Source organism: Panicum virgatum, chromosome 2N, assembly GCF_016808335.1.
Source record: "Panicum virgatum strain AP13 chromosome 2N, P.virgatum_v5, whole genome shotgun sequence".
NCBI lineage: Eukaryota > Viridiplantae > Streptophyta > Magnoliopsida > Poales > Poaceae > Panicum > Panicum virgatum.
The window spans coordinates 39,712,793-39,734,418 of NC_053146.1; the positions used below are offsets into that span (position 1 = coordinate 39,712,793).

The 21,626-nt window shown below is 43.3% G+C and overlaps 1 protein-coding gene across 7 annotated transcripts; it reads right to left on the reverse strand.

The window, feature by feature from the left end:
* Nucleotides 1-9,677: 9,677 nt before the first annotated feature.
* On the reverse strand, nt 9,678-16,815 carry LOC120660426 (pentatricopeptide repeat-containing protein At4g16835, mitochondrial-like). 7 transcript variants are annotated; one of them, XM_039938960.1, is made up of 9 exons: nt 13,673-16,815; nt 13,337-13,512; nt 13,156-13,210; nt 12,589-12,901; nt 12,120-12,502; nt 11,585-11,823; nt 10,731-11,417; nt 10,194-10,603; nt 9,678-10,098 (listed from the first exon to the last, which is right to left on the reverse strand). In XM_039938960.1, exon 1 carries the CDS (start codon nt 16,798-16,800, stop codon nt 14,980-14,982), a length of 1,821 nt encoding a protein of 606 aa, XP_039794894.1. In that variant the 5' UTR covers nt 16,801-16,815; the 3' UTR covers nt 9,678-10,098; nt 10,194-10,603; nt 10,731-11,417; nt 11,585-11,823; nt 12,120-12,502; nt 12,589-12,901; nt 13,156-13,210; nt 13,337-13,512; nt 13,673-14,979. The 7 variants fall into 7 exon arrangements, with proteins under 7 accessions (XP_039794894.1, XP_039794892.1, XP_039794893.1 ...); XM_039938958.1 differs by having other exon boundaries at nt 12,589-13,022; XM_039938959.1 differs by having other exon boundaries at nt 10,194-11,417.
* Nucleotides 16,816-21,626: the final 4,811 nt, after the last annotated feature.

The following is a 21,626-nucleotide window of genomic DNA, read 5'->3' on the forward strand; positions in this document are numbered from 1 at the left end:
TATTGTTCTTTCAGTCTGTCATTTACCAAATTGGTGGATTGACATCGGGGCTAATATACATGTATGTGCTGATATTTCTCTGTTTTCTTCTTACCAGGTCACAAGGACTGGATCCGTGTTGATGGGAAACGGCTCGAATGCGGCTATTTGTGGTGTTGGTACGGTCAATCTGAAGTTTACTTCGGGAAAGACCGTGCGACTGAAGAACGTGCAGCATGTCTCCTCAATAAATAAAAATCTTGTCAGTGGATCCCTTCTTTGTAAGAATGGTTATAAGTTGGTGTTTGAGTCGAACAAATGTGTGATGTCTAAATATGATTCCTTTGTTGGCAAAGGATATGAATGTGATGATTTGTTTCGCCTATCGTTATCAGACTCTTGTAATAAAGTTGTGAATCATGTGTGTAACGATGATGCATCTAATATTTGGCATTCACGGCTTTGTCATGTGAATTTTGGTTGTATGTTGCGGCTTGCCAGTTTGAGTTTAATTCCGAAATTAACTTTGGTCCAGAATTCTAAATGTCAAGTATGTGTGCAATCTAAGCAACCATCTAAGCCTCACAAGGCTGCAGAGGCAAGAAACTTGGCACCTTTAGAACTCATTCATTCTGATTTATGCGAAATGAATGGTGTGTTGACTAAAGGAGGGAAGAAATATTTCATGACTTTGATAGATGATTCAACTAGATATTGCTATGTGTACTTGCTTAAATCCAAAGATGAGGCGTTTCATTTTTTTTAAGATCTATAAAGCCGAAGTTGAAAATCAACTTGAGAGGAAAACAAAACGTGTTAGATCGGATCGAGGTGGAGAGTATTTTTCAAATGAATTCAATTTGTTTTGTGAGGAGCATGGCATTATTCATGAGAGAACACCACCATATTCTCCTGAGTCAAATGGAGTGGCCGAGAGGAAGAATCGCACTCTAACTGAGATGGTCAATGCCATGTTAGAAACAGCAGGACTTCCTTGGGAATGGTGGGATAAAGCCATGTTGACTGCTTGTCATACTCTTAACAGAGTTTCTATGAAAAACAAAGAGAAGACACCATTCAAGGAATGGGAAAATAAAAGATTAACACTCTCATACTTGCGTACTTGGGGCTGCTTAGCAAAGGTTAATGTACCAATTGCTAAGAAGCGCAAGCTCGGGCCGAAAATAGTTGATTGTGTTTTCCTAGGCTATGCTTTTCACAGTGTTGGATATAGATTCTTGATAATTAAATCTGGAGTACCGAACATTCATGTTGGCACAATCATGGAGTCCAGAGATGTTACGTTTTTTGAGAATATTTTTCCAATGAAAGAAACACCTAGCAGTTCTAGTCATGAATTTGGTGAAACCCCTGAAAATAATGATGAAATAGTAAACTTTGACCAACCACTTGAGGGAAATAATGAGAAGGATGACAATGAAGTAACTCGAAAGAGCAATCGACAAAGGACTGCAAAGTCTTTTGGTGATGACTTCATTGTATACCTTGTAGATGACACTCCAAGAACCATTGCTGAGGCTTATAGATCACCTGATGCTGACTATTGGAAGGAAGCAATCAAAAGTGAGATGGATTCCATAATGTCTAATGGGACTTGGGAGGTTGTTGATCGTCCATATGGGTGCAAACCTGTAGGATTCAAGTGGGTGTTTAAGAAAAAGCTTAGGCCTGATGGTACTATTGAAAAGTACAAAGCAAGGATTGTGGCTAAGGGTTATACCCAGAAAGAAGGCGAATATTTCTTTGACACTTATTCACCTGTCGCTAGACTGACTACCATTCGAGTACTACTATCTCTGGTTGCCTCACATGGTCTTCTCATTCATCAGATGGACGTTAAAACAGCTTTCCTTAATAGAGAGTTGGATGAGGAAATTTATATGGATCAGCCTGATGGATATATAGCAGAAGGTCAGGAAGGAAAAGTGTGTAAGCTATTAAAATCTTTATATGGCCTGAAACAAGCACCTAAGCAATGGCATGAGAAATTTGATAAAATTCTCACGTCAGCAGGCTTTGTTGTGAATGAGGCTGATAAGTGTCTGTACTATCGTTTTGGTGGGGGACAAGGAGTGATCATGTGCTTGTATGTCGATGACATATTGATCTTTGGGACTAACCTCTATGTGATTGAGGAGGTCAAGAACTTTTTATCTCAAAGTTTTGAGATGAAAGACATGGGAGTAGCTGATGTGATTCTAAACATTAAGCTACTGAGAGATGGCAATGGTGGGGTCAAACTTGTGCAGTCCCACTATGTGGAAAAAAATTTGAGTCGCTTTGGATATAGTGACTGCAAATCTGCTCCCACGCCTTACGATCCTAGTGTGATGTTGTGAAAGAATCGAAGAATCACAAGAGATCAATTGAGATATTCTCAAATCATTGGCTCGCTAATGTATTTAGCTAGCGCCACGAGACCTGACATTTCGTTTTTTGTGAGCAAACTCAGCAGGTTTGTCTCAAATCCTGGAGATGAACATTGGAAGGCTCTTGAGAGAGTGATGCACTATCTAAAAGGCACTATGAGCTATGGAATTCACTATTCTGGGTATCCTAAGGTACTTGAGGGCTATAGTGATTTGAACTGGATATCTGATGCAGATGAGATAAAAGGCACAAGTGGATATGTGTTCACACTTGGAGGTGGTGCTATTTTCTGGAAGTCTTGCAAGCAGACTATCTTAACGAGGTCAACAATGGAAGCAGAACTCACAGCATTGGATACCGCCACAGTTGAGGCTGAGTGGCTTCGTGAGTTGTTGATGGATCTGCCGGTGGTTGAAAAAACCGATACCGGCTATCCTAATGAACTGTGATAATCAAACTGTGATTGTCAAAGTGAACAGTTCAAAAGACAATATGAAGTCATCAAGACATGTGAAAAGGAGGTTGAAATCTGTCAGAAAAATGAGAAACTCCGGAGTAATAGCATTGGACTACGTTCAGACTGCTAAAAATTTGGTAGATCTTTTTACTAAAGGTCTCTCACGAAATGTGATTGACGAGGCATCGAAGGAGATGTGACTGAGACCCACTTGAGAGTTATGTCATAGTGGTAACCTGTTCTATTTGATCGGAGATCCTGTGAATTAGGACAGCGAAACAAACTATTGACTAATTGAGCAGGAGAATACTATCGTACAAACCCACTCCGTTGAAGATGCATTTTCTCCTTTTGCTGCATAGCAGGTTGGTGAATACCTTATTGTGATCCAAGTGGCTTCTTGGAAGTAAAGATGTTGTCCTGCAGAAACATCTTTTGAGGAACACACCTATATGAGTTCGGCTGCTAGTCACAGTCTATGAGATCGGGTAATCTCTAGAGACTCATGAAAGGCCCAGGAGTACGACTTATATGCTCCAAACATAGGGGAAGCAATTTGCAGCCCGGTATCGATCAAGGATGTAAGTGAAACTTGTTCGCACAAGACTGACAATTCAATGCATAGTCCATTGTTCAGTTGTGGCCAAGTGTAACTTATGCTCTAGGTGGATGTTCAACCTTAATCAGATCTCCATCGAAACGCCGGTATATTAAACAGTAGTGGAAATGAACATGTGCCTTGGAATTTGGTGGGGATTGTTAGAATAAATGGGCCAAGAGCCTATTTAATAAAATGATCAATAAATCCCAAGGCCCATATTTTTAAGGGGTAGTTACAATTGTGATAATACCACGTTGATGGCCATCAACAAATAACTAGAAACTGATCTTTCAATAGCTGGTTAATGGTTGTTAACAAATGACCAAAAACTGATTTTTTTTAATGGCTGGTTGATGGCATTAATCTGGGTACTCAAAGGTTGGTTGGTTGGTTGATGGCATTAATCTGGGTACTCAAAGGTTGGCTAGTTAATGGCATTAATCTGGGTACTCAAAGGTCTCCCCTAAAGCCTAATAAGCCTAATAAGAGAGGCATCACGTCCTTTGTCTTTCACGGGAAAAAGGAGAGAGCTCCACTACTGTGCTGCATTTTTGCTCATCCCCGTTCCGGCGATCTGAGTGCACGGACTTCGCCGGAAGAGCAGGCCTCCGAAGCTGCGCCCTCACCGAGACTTTGCACCCGAGGAGTAGAGGAGCGATCAAGTTTTTGGGGAACGCACTTCCGTGACTGCTCGCTGCGAACGACTACTTCGTCTACTTCCCGGAGTCGCCTCTGCACAGCGAACACCTGCACGGCATCGAGTTTGATCGGCTACATCGAACAGACTCGACTAGCGATGTCAGGTAACGGCGCATCTGGTTTCTTCAGAACCGGCCCCGCCTCTGGGTACTTTCTGAACTTAATGTTCATGTTTATTGTTTTTGTTACAAGCACGTTGGATCATGCTCATATTTTTATCTATAAAAATATCATGATTTATGCTCTATTTTTTGAAATTAAAATGAACCGTAGCACGCCGCACTACGGGCCGCTCGCTGAGATGGGTAACGAGTTGTCCATGATCCCGCACAGGGACTGCACTGTGCTGTCGCTGATCGCGCAGCATCAAGTCGAGGGCCTCGAGCTGCAGCTCGCGGATGGGAGCTGGATCGCGGTGCCTGCCGACGATCCGGACACCTTCGCCGTCGTGGCCGGCGATCTGATCCAGGTCGTGACCAACGGGAGAGTGCCGGCCAACCTCCACCGCGTCAGGACGCCGAGCGACCGGGAGAGGTACTCGGTGCAGTTCGAGTCTAGGCCTAAGTGCGGGTCGACGGTGCACCCGGTGCCGGACCTTGTCGGCGACGGCCATCCCCTTCGGTACAACCCCTGCAACTTCGATGAGTACATCAATTTCCTGTTTATGGAGGGGGGGGGGGGGGGGGGGGGGGCTCAAGCTAAGCGACCCATTGAAGAGCTTCTGCGGAGCCGTCGAGGCGTGAATATGTGGTTATCAAATAACTGTCGGTTACGTTGGTCAGCAAATGTGTCTCTATTTTATCTTTTGTCATTGGGATGTGTGTAGCAAACATGATTTGCGTTTAATTTGTTGTGTAATCAAAATTATTAGACATCGATGGTTTTGATATGCTATAAACGAAAAAAAAGGTAATAATGGATTGTAGGTGAATTGAAGCAAAGAATGTTTACTGTTATCCATTACCTAAAAGAACTATATTTAAAAAGTAAAAAGGAATATATCTGGTGCAAACCAATCACTGCGTGCAACTTCGGTCGTTGGATAGTAGGAGCTCCTAACTTGTCAATGATGCGCAGCAGATTGGAGATTACAGGTCAATTATTAGTTTGATCCATAGTTTCAGTAAACTCTTCACAAAGGGCTCATCCAAACGGGGGCACCTCATCAAATTGATTTGGTTCAACCACATCAGAGTGCTTTTATCAAAGGGAGACCAATACAGGTCAGCATTCCCACGAAACTTGGGCGTGGTAGCATCCGGAATTGCGGAGGGGAAGAGGCCCTCTGCAAACCATCTGAAAGTGGACTGTCCTTCGAGTATGTTGTCGTGAGGCTCTGTCTTGAGTTTTGAGGTGCAATCAACCTTGGAGAAAAAAGGGGCACTTCGGGGGTAAATGCTGGTTGCTCATTGTGCTCAGTACGAGGTGTACTGGCAGGTGTTAATTTGTTGCTTATCCCCTCGAAGCGCCTCAATCTCAGTCCTGAGCTGCAATACTTTCCAATGCTCTTGGTACCTTTGCTCGCGCTCTTCAGCCTCTTTCCTTCTTGTTTCCTGCTGCTCCAGGAGCAGGGCAGCTTTTTCTTGCTCGAGGTGCAATGCAATTTCTTTTAGTTTCTCGATGGTTAATTCCTCAGGCTCACCCGTCAACTCGGGGCAATGTGCACCCGAGCCTTCGGTGTTCGGCAGAATTCCGCCGTCTTGACTTCGCTGCATCGCAGCACCACTTGCAGAAGTACCAACCCCTGAGTTAGGAAGCGGCGCATCGCTTGACCTCGGGATAATTGGAACTGTGCCGGAGGCATTGCCAGTTGTGTTGAGAATGTTTGCAGCTGTATCAGTTACTACGACATCCACTAGATCTGAGTTCTAGGCTCCCGGAGGTATTTCAGTAAGGTGGGCTTTTTTCTTAGGAGGCATCGTGGGCTTAACTTCGAGCTACACAACATGGTGGGCGCCAATGTTGGGTTTTGACCCGACACTTTGTATAACGGAATGAAAAGTAGAATAACAAAATGGCAGAAAGTAAGACTTTGTTAAAGCTATTGCATCATGCAAACAACTTTGTCCCCCCCCCCCCCCCCCCCTCAACGGGTGACAGTCCAGCTTTTATAGTGGAAACCAAAAAGGCACTTTTTACACGAAAAGACTGAAATGCTCTCAGCTTCTACTGTAGCAACAACTACAGCTAATGTCCCAAAATGTCAACGAGGGCATTTTGGTCAGTTTACATAACAATTGCCCGTCAACTGCTCCTCGCTAAACCCGACAAGGTACATGAACAATCTCGAGCAATCTTCATAAGGTTCTCTCGAGCCTTCGATACTTCATCCTGAGTTCAAGTTGACCGCTTGCGGATGCTCTTTCCCTGCCTTCTTGACGCGTCAGGACCTCGGGATGACCTCGTGGGCCTCACGCCGGCCACCGAAGGTTCCCCTGCTGAACCTTCGATGTCACTCGATCATCTCCCATACTCCGGGCTATAGTATGGGTTCTCCGAAGTCCCCAAGGTTCCCGCAACCAGGGCTTCCGGCGCTCGGTGTTCCTGAAATCACAGTGTCCACTCCCTGAAGGTTCGCAGTTCTTTGCGGAGGTGAGCGTGAATAATAATAATAATAATAATAATAATAATAATAATAATAATAATAATAATAATAATAATAATAATATAATTATTTACTGAATAATGTCACCTTGGCACGGGGTACGCGATCCCCCAACATGGTGGATTGCAACACGGAAGGGAGTCCCCAAAGCCAAGCGTAATATGTTCGACTCCTTTGTCGTCTTCGTGTGTTGGGAACTATGGAAAGAAAGAAATAGGCATGTCTTTCAGCAATCTCTAACGCAGACACCGATGTTGGTCGAACACATCAAAGTTGAAGCAGCAAACTGGGCAGCAATTGGCTACCCAGTGTCGGAAATTGTTCAGATGCAAAACTAGTTGTCAGTTTAGTCTTTTTTCTTCCTAGAGGGTTCCCTGCCTAGTTGTTCTCTCTTTTTTTCGTTCATCGTCCGTCGGATGCTATGTACTGGTCGTTGTACTCTCTTTTCCTCTTAGTATAGAACACTCTTTTTTTCATAGAGCCAAGACGATGCATATGTCGATCTGAATCCACTCAGTGTTGTCGAACTGAAGACGCGTGTCGACGATGCCATCAACGTGATCCATGAGCCCGAACTTGCGGAAGGCGATGAGGAAGAAGGTGCGCCATGTCCTGAAGTTGTCGCCGCCGAGATCAAGAATCACATAGACGTGAGACTTGATGTTGATCAGCTGTGCGGTGGTGGCGGAGATGGCAACGGGCTGCGGAGCAAAGGGGTTGGTGCTGGAGGAGGAGCTAGAGCTCGACATGGCGGCAAGGGAGGGAAGGAGGAGAACGGGGAGCGGAAGCAGTGGAGAAGGACCGAAGGTCGTCTGATACCATGAATGAGAGGAGAATGCAATGCACAATTGTATTCCTCATCAATTGTTGTACATATACACGGGCAGAGCCCCTCGAGCACAGTGAGAACGCGCATAAGCCGCGGAACGTGGTAAGCGTGACAAGCGTGGCGCGAGGCGAGCATGGTGAGCGTGGCCCTGGAGACCTGGGGCGCCTAACTGACAGCTCCACGGCAAGCTAACTAGGAGCGCCTAGAGCTAGCCACGTTGACAAATATGATATCATTCCTTGCAGCCCAAATGGTCCGGAGAGAAGAATAATTGAATTCATGAAGATTGGTGTCTTTAACTGTCTTTTGAGACTGTTAATAACTTCAAAGATCGTTGTTGGAGCCTGTATCTGAACTTGCATTAGACCCCAGCAAGAAATTGCCTAAGGACATTGAAAGAACAGGTGTTCAGAGTTCCTTCACTGCTCGAGCTGTAGAGTTCACAATCATAAAAAATCTAGAGCCATGTTTTTTTCTTCTTCTAAGAATATTCCTCGTGCTTGGTTTATCCTTGATCAGAAGCGAAAGTAAAATCTTATACTTGTTTTGACAATAAGACTGCCAGGGCAATTTGAACGTTGGATGTACAAGGTCATGTCCCAGCAAATGTCTCTAAGCTTTCTTTGAGGAGAACTATGTATTTCCCCAGATGTACATCCACTAATCTGTATTTGTTGTTATTTGCTAGTGTGCACTCTTTCTTCCAAGAGTATCATCTGAGCATAATTAAGCTTCTTCTAAAAGAGGCAGATGAAACAAATGATGAAAAGGTTCTATGTTTATGACCTTGTTGTTTGACCACATTTTGTTTTTAACAAAGGAGAAGAGCTCTGGGTAAATCTGATAGCTAATTGTCCTCCCATAGGTCTGTCCAAAAGTAACATGTTGAGCCATCTTGTATATTTACTGCTGCCATTCCTTTGTAAGCATCCAGAACTTTAAGGATATCTCTATACCAAAAAGACTCCTTTTTTATATGACTATGCAGCTTACAATTTTGGTAGTGCTTTTACAAACAACCTGAACCCATGGTGTATCCATTTCACTACTAGAAATTTAGACTTTTGCAACACCAAATAATTGTGGCAATAGGGACCAAATCATCACAATTTATCTCAATTGCCACGACATGATGGTCGTTGGTAGCCATGGCAACTACTTGCGTGGTCTAAACTTTGGGCCACGTTTTTTTGTTTGTCGCAATAAATGTGGTATTTGAACATAATGAAACATTGCATTTGATAGATTCGGAATGACCGAAACTATACAATTATTCTTGCAACGATGTATTTTTGTGGCAAAAATAATTAGAAGAAAAAACTATAAATGTTGCTACCACAGTACTAGTTGGCTTTGAACCTTGGACCAAACTAATCAGAGCAATTTTGTTGTATATTTTGCTAATACTCTATTTCTATCCCCTCTGTTCACCTTGTGAATGGGTGAAAAAAATATTGCAATAGTTAGAAAACGTGGCGATAGTATTCGTATAGCGACCCAAATCGATCCAAATTCACTCGAGGCAATAATAACTTTTTGTTGCAAGCATCTTTTGAAATATTACCACACTAGTTTAGCGTGGCAAAATAAACATCTTAATGCAACAACATAAGCTAATATTGTAATAGATGCTAACCTATTGCAATGAAAGTTGAACATATGGTAATGCAACAAATTTCATGGAAATACAACATAGATATGGCCACCAAATTACGAATTATGGCAATATCACCTACTTATTCCAACAATTTATATGTTATTGCAATATTTTTTGTGGCAAAAGCCTATTTTTCTTATTGAAAAATTTATGCAGCTTCTCAACAATAGTTTAAATTTCTGCAGGTTGATAGCTTTGCCTGCGACGACGATTCATTAGGATATATATGCTACTCCTACTCCAAACTATATATAGGTTGTTTTAGTTTTTCTAGATTTATAGCTGTTTTTCTTATGTAGCTAGATAGATATATGCAATGTCTAGAAACTATATAGCAGTTTTTTTTCTATAGGTATATGAAAGTCTTGTGGTATAAACATGGACACACGACCATGTCATACTCACTGCTAATTTGCTATAAGCTGACAACATCAGGTCAATGACACACAGACAGTTACATGCGAAAAGGCATGTAGTTTGGTGGTTACAAGAGTATTTTTAGCACGTTAGATCATGGGTCCGACTCATCGTGGGAGCACTACCGGAATCCGACTGTTTGTCGTGTGCTAGGTAGTTTGCAGTGTACTTTCCATCAGGCACACGGCAAATAATCTCTTTGTCGTGTGCACACACGGCAAACTATTTCTTTGCCGTGTGTTATATTTTCGACGTGTGCTTTTTTTAGCACACAACAAAGAAATAGTAATTTCTTGTGAGGTTTAACATGAATCACGTGATACTGCCTCATGGCTTCTATTTCCTTCGCAAAATAATGCGTCAATTTGTCTATTTCCTTGCATAACAAACCAAAGGCAGCAGCTGTGTAGAACGTTGCACCATGCTCTTCTATTGGCCATTGAGGCTCTCTAACATTCCTAAACTGCAAGAAGGTGAATAAAAATGGTTTTCATACACTGTATACCAAGCACAATATCATCTTAGGAAATGGCATTATTTAAGTGTGAAGGATCTTACTATAGTGATATCGAACTCATCGCTGTCTTCAGCTTTATTACAGTCAATGACAAGCTTGTTAAATTGCACAATGAATCTGTTCATTGAACAGTTCCTTGGAACAAATCTCTTTAGCATATGGTTGGTGCTCTCGCTTCTTTGAGTACTTGACATTCTTGCGCAGAAACAGTTTTTAAAAAAGGGTTTCGCCCACTTTTCCCTCTTCTTGTAGATGCTTTCCAGGTAATCATTACCAGATAAATTATAAAGAGTGATCATGTAATCCCATGCCCGTTCAAATTTATAAATTGTAAGCATGTCATTATTTTGTGGAACAACTTACGAAAAGGAGAACCTTTCCTATAGATAGGCCCTAGGCGTGGGCTAGTGTCTTTGAACATGTGCCACTTGCAAAGCAGATGCGTGACACCCTTCCAAACATTTTCAGAGCAGTAGCCATAGCAGCACATTGGTCAGTCAACAAAGCAAATAATCAGCCATTTGATAAAGAACATTGATATGGTGAAGTAACAAACAGAATTGCATTAGAGCGTTCACCTGTGAATACTGTTTGTGGTAACTTCCCTCCCATCAGACTCAAGAATTCAGAAAAAAAAACCACTCAAAACTTCTTGTTGTTTCTTCTTTCATAAAAACCCCACCAAAAGTTGTGGTTTGGAAACGATTGTTCACTCCAACGAACAAACCAAACGGCATCTTGTAGATATTGGTGCAATAAGTTGTGTCAAAGCTTATCACATCACCAAAGTATTGAAACTGCTCCCTACTTTTTCCATTAATCCACATCAATGTTCTGATCTTCTTCTCATCATCAAGCTCAATGCTGAATTGAAAACCAGGGTCCTCTGATCTTATCTGACTGAAAATATTGAGTCTTCTGGATATCATCATCCATTTGATCTTTTGCAATTTGAGCACATATTGCACACATTGACCTCTTGGTGATTGGTATGTTATTCATTGAGCCAAACATACTACCCATGATACAGTGTACCTTAGTTAGAGAAATCTTGTTCTCCCTGAGGTACTTGATCATATCCTTTGCACAGTAATCTAGCTTGCCATGGGAAAGTCATTCTTGCTTTTGACCACAGGTTATGGTTAGAGGATGATTGTGCTCAGCTATGTGTGCGCTTATATACCAGTCATCATCATTGGATCTCAGCAGCCCAATCATAGCATTGCAGCCCGTCTTCTTAGTTTTGTACTTTGTTCATCTGTGCCCTACATTATTTTTGTCAGACATAACATAAGTATTTCATTAAAGTAAAAGGTATTATTATCATGTTTAGATGCTTCGAAAGTAAACACTAAGACACTACAACAGAAATAAAATTATTTCAGGCGTTTCAAATAAAAAATAGCTTTAGCATGAGCAGGGAGGAACTTACTGAACAAAGGCACCTCAAGTCACGCATCGTATGGAACCCTTTCTTGTTTGTCGCTCTCGAAGCCTTTTTAATACCAAAACCAACTTCCCAAGATTACATGTTGTAGAAATCATAACCTTCATTCTCTGAATCAAAAGTTATTAAAATGGTATGGTGCATTCCTCAAAGCAATTTCAATTGGGCCCATCCCTTTGGGCACCCTGCAGTCAGACATTGACTGCCCATTTTTGGTTGTGTTCCTGCAACATTTCAGAGAAATAAACTAAATTTAAAAAGATGATGAATTAGTATCCTAACATTAATAGTTTATACCAATTGAACTTTTACCACATAGCTGAATACATGAACTAATCCATCTTATTTTAAGATCAGTATCCTAACATATATTAATACATCTTATTCAACTATTTCAAGAAAGTTCAGTTCAATAACCAAGGAAATGTAGCCATAATATTCAGTTGTCAGAAACATTCAAGAATAGTGCTGCATTGAGAAACTATACATTCAGGAAATATTGGGCTGTTGAATAGAATACCTTTTCTTCCACGGGGCAGATTCAGTATCTCCTTCATTTAGTCTTGTCATAACATAAAAGAATGAATTGCCATTCATGAATTCACAACTCTCAGTTTCTCCTTCCGTTGGAACATTTCTATCAGACTCAAAGCAGCATTGATTAGCTACATCAGCTTGAGTTGTTTCAGTTCAGCTACATCAGCTCGAGTTGTTTCATTATTACTACTGTTTTGTTGATCTTTACCATCTTCTGACTCTATGGCAACCACAGTGGCTGTGTCCTGAGTTGAATCGTTTCTTTCTTTATTTGGCATGCTACTTGTTCCACATTCAGTGTACATAAAACGATTTGGCTGGCCACTGTTGCTGAAGTCACAATTTGGTAATGTAGAAGAATCAAGTCTGAGCATTAATTTAATTGCAATTGATTACTATACAAGATAAAAGAAGTGAAGAACAAAAACAAAGCTGATAAGATGCAAACTGACCCAAACTCATTGAAGTTCTTGTTGTAGTCATTGTAATTTTCATCGTCAGAAGGAACCTCATACAGAGATGAGTGGGAACTAAAATATCCTGACTCGTCAATTCCTGCATAATGATGAGCTTGCTGTGCTTTCTCTTGCTCAACAGTTTCATAAGTAGGTAAAAAACCAACTGACCGTTCATCAATACCAAAACAATTATCCAGGACCTTAGTTAACTCTTCCTGCACATTATCCCTTTCTAATAGTCCAGACTTGCCACTGTTTGTTCTTGGTGTAAATGAGTTAAGTAACTGCTGGAAAGAGCCAAAACAGCCTGCTTGGAAATTTCATTTGATTTAGGGATGAATGTTGGAAAAAGAGAAATTTTGAATAACAAAACTTGTATGGACCAAAAGTCTTGAATTATAACACTTTTTAGGTTCAAACATCAACTGCTGAAAAGTTTAGGAGCAATTTAGGCCGAAGCTAGAAAAATAAACTGGGAAACAAATTATTCTATACTAGAAATTGAGTAAGCTAATGACAGAAATTTATTAACCTACAATCTGTAAGGGAAAGTTGCCATACCTGAGGCTGAATCAAAATCCGGTGGGGGAATGCGCCATGTGCTTCAGATCCAAGACTTTTTCCCATGTGGCAAAAGAGAAAAAAGTGAGAGCCACATTACAGCTAAGGCATGATTCAGTAGAACAATAATCTTTTTGCCTTCTGAAAAAAATAGATAATAAAAGCTATATAAAAATCTTACTTGCGTTCAGAAATTGGTCGCAACTGTGTACCGCGCCCAACATTGCAGTTCTCAACCTGGCCGGATGTTGGTTCATGATAGGGATGCGCAGTACTACGAGCCTCCATTGGTGCAGATAGAAGGGCCAAATGCCAAAAAAAAAAGAAACGAGAACGTTCGATCCGCCTTCGTCCAAACTGCAGAAGTATCAAAACATGTGCAGATATATAAATCAATGTGATATACAGGAGTGCTGGCCAACAAAGGAGAATGGTAACGAGGGGAAAAAAATTGATGTCGATGAAATTCCAAAGCAAATATATAGGAATCAGATCTGAAATTTGTTGACAGTTTTACCACTTGAAATTTGTTCTTCCTTCTCCTTAGGCGACCGCCATTATAGCAAGCATCTCCAGCTAGATTCGTGGATCTGAGGTAAGCTTCAGGTGGAGTTCAAAGAAAGCTAAGCCATGGAGTCCGGCAAGAGGAATAGAGGAAGGAGAAAGCTGTAGGTGGGAGAGAGGAAGGAGAAAGCCACGGGCGGGAGGGACGAGAGAATAGATGGGAGAAAGAAAGCGGACGCACTGTATGTATGTATGTATGTATGTATGATGTATAGATACCGTATTCATTTGGCATGAGAATCGGGAAAAAATAAACAATGGGAGCTGCCAGGAGCCGGGGAGCAGTGGATCAGACCGGCACCCGGATGAATGGCTCGGGTAGTAACCACCTACAACATGCATTCGGAAAAATCGAATATCATCACACTCTTGGTTTCTTGAAGCAGGACTATCGAGATGGACTCACATGTGAAGCCCCTTTCTATTCAGGGTATGAACTAGCAGCTGTGTATCTGGCCAATCCCAAGTACCAGCGCTAAGATGGAGGGCCTCTGTATTACTGCAAGTTCAACTGCTGCTGCATCTGTCGGATGGTTCAGCATTGTTGCCTTTTACACATTTCCACAGTGCGTTGCTGATGTCAACTCTTTGTTTGCATCTTTTGAGTTCATGACTGATTAATCGACCACATCTTGCAGCAACTTGTTGAAGGCAACCCAGAGAAGACAGCTCATCAAATATCTGTTCAATATCAGCAGGTGACAACACAGGCTACAAACCAAATGTGGGGATCCACAATTGCAATCCTGTGGATAGTGCTGGGACTAGGCAATCCACTGCGTAGTACCGAGACGTATATCTAATGCAATCAACCTTTCAGGCTTTCAGTATATCTTATCCCTAATCTTTCAAGTTTCAACATGCTCCACCAGTCAGTGACAAAGATCTGATGAATCTCACGGCATGGGCGGCACAGTTTTCCTCCAAAGGAAAAGCACCAAGAAAAACACCAGGATGAACTGCTCATACCTCACATGCTGACCGCTGATGCTCCATACTTTTTTCCTTGTTCAAACGATCAGATATTCACTCTGTTCGCTGTTTGGTTTCTCCAGCCAGTCAACAGTATTTTCCTCTCACACAGCTCCAGCACCAGCCTCCAGTCACCAGCCAGCTAATAGTATTTTTCTCTCACACCACTCCAGCACCAGCCACCAGCACCAGCACAGCGAACAGAGTGATTGTCGCAAGCCCTACGGTGACACCAGTGTATGTCTTCCATTGTTATTGAAAATGGTGGCCACGATAGTTACACTTGTTTCACCAATAATCTCCACAAGAGCAGCTACCGCCTCTAAAATGGTGGAAACGTGTAGTATCCCTAAGGATAATTTCTCGATCCTCGATTTTGGAGATAAACTTCGCTGCATTATGACAATCTCCACAGACCCTGAGGTTCTTGAAGATCCTCAAGCTCATCCCAGGGGGACTGCTAATCAGGCCAAAAGCAATAGCGAGTTTCTCGCTGTGCCTCATCAGCATTTGTGCCTTCAGACTCTCCTCAACATCATGCAGTGCGAAATCAAGATCCGGAATGTAGCCCATCGCTTTCATGAGGTCCTCTAACCGGTCCAATTTGTCATGAATCATATCAAGCTGAGGATGCAATCTGTCATTCGATCTGAACTCATGCCTCACACCCTTTATCTCTATCCAGCTATACCCAGGTGTTTTAACAACCGCATTATCTTTCATCCATCTCCTTACTCTCGAGACATCAGCCCGCCTATTTGCTATAGCATAAATATTTGCCAATTGTACATAGGCGCCTGCATTCTGCGGATCCTGTTCGATCAGCTTTCCAGCAGCAAACTCAGCAAATTCTAAATTCTTATAAATTCTACAAGCTGTCAATAGGGTCCCATAGGCAGAAAGATGTGGTTCAAATAGCATTGAGCGGATCATGTTGACAGCTCTCTCAAGGAGACCAGCTCGACAGAGAAGATCCACCATACAGGAGTAATGATCAACCCGGGGTTCAATTCCATATACTTCCTGCATTGTTTCAAAGCACTGCATTCCAATGTCACACAATCCGGTGTGGATACAAGCTGTCAATACAGCCACAAAAGTAATCCAGTCTGGCCGTACTCCTTCATCCTTCATTTTTCCAAACAATTTAATAGCTTTCGCTCCATGCCCATGCTGCGCATAGCCAGAAATCATGGCATTCCATGCAACCACATCCCTTCTGTGCATATCATCAAACAGCTTGTAAGCGTCATCCAAGTTGCCACATTTGCAGTACATGCTGACAAGCGACGTGCTCACAGTCGCACTCCTACTTAGTGGCAACTTCATGCACCACTGGTGTATCTGCCTCCCAAATTCAACTGCTGACAGGTTACTACACCCAAGAAGCACACTACTTATCGTTGAAGCGTTTGGCTGCACAGTGTCATTGTCAACCATGGTCTTGAACACCCTCAAAGCATCACTGGCACGTGAATTCTTCACATATCCAGAGACCATGGCATTCCATGAAACCAAGTTCCTCACTGGCATTGCCTCAAAGAACTCCATGGCCTTCTGCACATTGCCTTCATCCATGTACCCGGACACCATGGCGGTCCAGAGAACAGCATTCTCCTTCACCGGCGCATTCCTGAACCACTCCTCCGCCGCGGCCATGTCAACAGAACACGCAAATCCGGCAACCAACGCATTCCAGGAAACAGCATTCCTCACCGGCATGCCCTGGAACACGGCTTTGGCCTCCTCTAGGGCATCGTTCTTGGACAGCCCGGACACCATGGTGTTCCAGGACGTGACGTCCCGGATCGGCATCTCGGAAAAGAGCCTCCGCGCGCCGTCTGCGTCGCCGTTGGCGAAGTGGCAGGATAGGAGCGTGTTGTAGGACACAGCGTCCGGTTGCGGTATTCGGTCGAACAGGTGGCGTGCGTCCGCGAGGCGGCCGGGGCCAGGTGCCCTGGCGTACCCCGCTAGGAGGCAGTTGTAGGTGGCCATGGTCTTGACCCGCGTCGATGCAAAGGCCACCTCGGCGCCGGCGAGGTCCCCGCGACGGACGGCCGCGGTGTTGAGGCGGCGGGCGACAGCCAGAATAGAAGGCCGCAAGGCCATTCCACATTCACCTCAGACTCGCACGGATTCAGATCCGAATACAAATAGTTTTGTTAGGGTTCGCGGTGCTCCGTCTCCCACAGCAGAAGGAAAGAGAAGGGGCGGGCATATCTGGTGGATGCCCGGCGCCGGCAAAGGGCTGGGTGAAGACATGATAAATGGCGCCGCCGCTAGCCCAGCCGTCGCTGCCAGGGAAGGAAGAGCAAGGAGGGAAGGGTTCGAGAGAAGGGAAAAGAGAGGAGATCGGAGGCCATGAGCCGTGAGCCCTGAGCGAGAGGGCTGTCAATGAGCCGAGCTCAAGCGAGCCTGCCACCTCAAGCTGCAGCGTCTTGAGCCGAGGCCGATCTGAGTCTGAGATGTTCTTAATTTTTATTCACATCATATCCATAGCACTAATAGAATAGATAAGAAAAAGTATGTACAAACGATCAATGAATAAATGGAAAGAGAAGCTGAAAAAAAATATACCTGAACATTTAGTCTTATTATTTTGTATTTTTTAGATCGTGCGACACATCAGTTCGGTAGCTAATAGAACCCTTTAGCCTGCAGCTATATTACTTTAATTTTGGATGGTTGAAAATTTAGTAGAGGTAATGAAGACGCATGCACATACCATGCAAATAGAAATACTCGAACTTCATCGAATAGCTCGATCTCGGATCATTAGAGCTCATGAGCTCTAGGTTAGACTCATGCTCAACTTGATTTTTAGTATATGAATTGAGATTTTAGCAAGTTAAATTTAAATAGCTTCGCGAGTCTTGAGCTCTTCCGATAGCCCTACTGAACGATAGGGGTGAACTGTGGATGCTCGGCAAGTATAAATCAGCCAGCCGTGACACGTTTTATTTTTTTACCTCTCTTTCTTCTTTTCTTATAATACTATCTTTTCTTTTTTTAGTATAATAGATGAAATGATAAATTAGTTGATGATATTTTTAATAATACTCTATTTGGCTACATAAAATATGCTATACCAACTGAATTGACTCTCTAATGGAAACGATGCAAGAACACGTAACAGATCCAAGCAAAGCAAACACCGCGTAAAATTAGAAGACGAACGCATCAACAAGATTCCAGTGTTAGATATACTGCTGTGCACACATCAAGAAGAGAGAGAGAGAGGGTGCTGCAGCTGCTGCACGTACCGCATCTGGCGATTGTGGGCCATCGATCTGTCCGACGTGCGCGACGGAGCGGAGCGAGAAGAGGACGAGGACGAGGACGAGGACGAGGGTGATTGTCTCCCAGATGAACCGCGCCGGCGACGTGCAATGTACCAAGCAGAGCCTTCACCTGCGGATATAACAGAGGTATTTATGAAGTAGCAATTAACTCCTTGCTCCACCGCAACCAGCTCACAAGCAAGTTCTACGTTCGAGGCGCTCGGCGCAGTATCTATCTTCTCAACTTTTTCTTCTTTTTCAAATCCTAAGTCTAGTATACAATAATACATATTCATGAAAATCAGTGGGTTAGCTAGGGTTCACTTCTACCAAAAAATGAAAGAAACAAAAGGCAGGACGCCAGTGACACTGTGATACTGATACATGCTGGCTACTGCTAGGCTGCTTTGCCTGAACGGGGTTGGCTGTGGATAACATGAAATTCTACCCGGCGGCCATGGAAAAAAAAAACGGGAGGAATCAAAATGGCACTGCTTGGTCCTATCTCGAACAGCCAAGAACGCCATGTGCTTGTTCGTCCTCACAAATAATTGGCGGCGGCGGCAGCAGCAGCATCATCCGTTATAAGTCACTATTCACTCAGCTATAAACAACACGAGTGATACATCAATGCTTGGGGATGCAAATTGTAGACGCATCCGCAGTTAAAAGAGAGAAGGAACAAAATCGTAGAAGCCCTCAGAATCGCAGTACTATCACTACAACAAATATGACTTTTTGTGATGAATACCTCATGACATCGAGACTATTTGTCATTATTACAGCAGTTTGTTTTGTGACGTTTTCTATTGGACAGTATAGTTTAGTGACGAAAATGAGTTGTCCGTCACTACGATAAACTCAAAATCGTCATAAATGATTACCATCTAAATTATGACAAACTTTATATCGTCATGAAAGCTAATCAACAAACGTCACATATTTATGACAAATTAACAGTATTGATTCTTCATAAAATTTGTTTTCAAAGAATTGAGAAGAGAAGTGGGTGCACAAGTCATTTTAATTATTTAATTTGTAATAAAATACTAGAACTATTCAGAACTAACCTTGCATCAAGATTAATACACCATATGTTGCATTTGTTTGTTCCTAAATCATGGACTAATCCAAATATTAAAACTAACTATTGTACTTATTTGGTGGGTCCCATATATTTCTTTTGTTATTTTGAATTACTATTTAAAGCCTCGTATTTTTGTTATACTATTTGTATTTTAATTCAGAAAAAAACAATGGCTATAGAGTGGGAATCCAACTGTTGTAGCCTAGCCCAACATACCGCATCCCCATCAGCGCTACTAGTACCCGGACGTCCGATGGGAGATGTTCCCGTCGGACAGTCCATGCAATATTAAAAAAGAGTATCTGCAACATAAGAATTCAGTATATGCAACATAAAAAATCAGCAATTGCAACATCAAATGCGTATTGAAAAATTTTATTATCCGTCGATCAATGATGAGAAAAAAGCCGCCGCAACATCTGTTTTATGTTGTATGAAACATTCTAAATCTTTCGATGAAAATATAACATTCGGATAAAACATTTGCAACATGCGTGTGTTATCGCCATAAATTAACAGGGTTAATTTATGGGCCGAGAGCAAGATGGGCTTAAAGCAGAAGACTAAGAAGACTTGTAAATCGACTCCTGCGTGAGCGTCTGGGCCACATGGGCCGTGTATCCTTAGATTTAGTTTAAGATTAGAGATAGAGTCCGATCGGGACAAGATTAGTTTAGATTGTTTCTCAAGTCTCCGGACTATAAATATGTATCCTTTGTTATTCGTAAAGAGCGTCATCACGACTCGCAAACAACAACTCTCGGCGCATCGCCACCCCTAATCCTAGAGTTTTCATCCAAGTAAGCGCCATGCTGCACTGATCGCTTCTTGCGATCAGGGCAGTATTGTTCTTGCTTTTACCTTGGTATTACTCGTACTGAAGCATTTTTGATGACGAGTAGTACTAGTTATCTTGATGTTCGTAGCATGTCTTTTAGTATATTCATCATGCTTTTGTTGCTTATCATCTACGAATATCATGTTGTCTCTGTGCAGTCACGTTTCAATCTCATGCTAGTTTTTGTCGCATAGAATTAGTTACACAGAGGCAACACCTTGCTTCTTTTATGTCTAGTAGATCTGATCCGTTCTGGTTTGCTCTTACCTTAAGAGTTTGCATAATATCTGCTAGGTTAGGCCTTGCAAACGGATTGGATGATCCGGTGGCGTAGTAGATGCTTTATCTTAGCCTTGATAGGGATTGTTCCGGGAATCGGCTCTTGCTAGTTCTTAGGCCTCTGTTTTGGGTTGTGGTTTAGTTGTCTGTTATGTTCATTAGGCCTAGTCACGTGTAGGATGTTCCGATCTAGCAGTGAAGCTGTTACTATCGTGGATTGGATCAATTAGATTTAATTGAAGCAGTTTTATAGTTATTTGCTTTATTTACCATATCTGGATAAAATCAGATCCCATCTGACACCGGGACTCGATCGGCTCTTCAAAGCCGATGCAAGAGTCGTCCCGGGGAGCCGACTACGGCTCGGACTTACATTTACACGTGTCTTTGTATGCAGGAAACTGTTCGAAGCATGTCTGCACCCTCCTGATCGGGTATAGGTCAGGTGGCACGCCCGGTTTTCCATAAAACCTCCGGGCGCGTGACGGAATTGCGGGTCGTCGACGAGGGAGCAGTGCCTGCCAGCGCCCCAGCAACCTCCCGGCTCTTCGTGTTGCCCGTCGCTGCTCGCCGTTGGGTTTCGACCGACAACAGCGTGTGAAACACGTGCAACAGCGCGACATCCAGATCTATTTTTGCAATATTCTTATAAAACACTTGCAATATCATTTTAAAACATTTGAAACACGTGAAATATACGGTTGTAACATGCAACAAACCCTACCAAAAGAGTGGAGGATGTTGACCCGGGGGAGCTCGCGCCGCCGGGAAGGTCGCCGCCAAGGTCGTCGCGCCGCCTGGGGAGCTTGCAGGCTGCCGCCGTCGCGGAGCTCCAACAGACACCCTCGCACGGCCGCCCGAGAAGGTCGCATTGCCGACCGGCCGCCGCCGGCCTCGTGCACCGCTGGGTCGGAGCACTCACGCGGAGCGTGCTGCTGGCCTCGCGCGCCACCGTGCCGAAGCTCCTGCCGCCGCTCCGAAGCTCCCGCAGCGGCAAGCTCCCGTGGCCGCGCAAGCGTAGGTCGCTGCCGGCCTCGCGCGCTACCGCTCCGAAGCTGTCGCGGCCGCCCATGCAAGGCTCGGGCTGCAGAGTTGGTGAGGATCCATGGCGAGAGAGGAAGAGGGGGGGGGTATGGAATGGAAGAGATGAGAATAATGGAGAATAAAGGAAAGATTACGGGGATTAAATATTTCCTTGTATGTAACTGGTGAGAGCCCGTCCGATGCGTCGGACGTGAGATCAGATCGAACAAGTGGACAAGTTTGGATCGAACCCTGTATGTAACTGGTGAGAGCCCGTCCAATGCGTCGTACGTGAGATCAGATGTAGGGTTGAAAACAAAAACGAAATTTTTTTATTACCTGGAACCATTTTCGAGATTTTACCGAGATTCTGGTGTAAACGAGATTTTACCGAGATTCTAGTGTAAACGAAAATGAAAACGGCTAC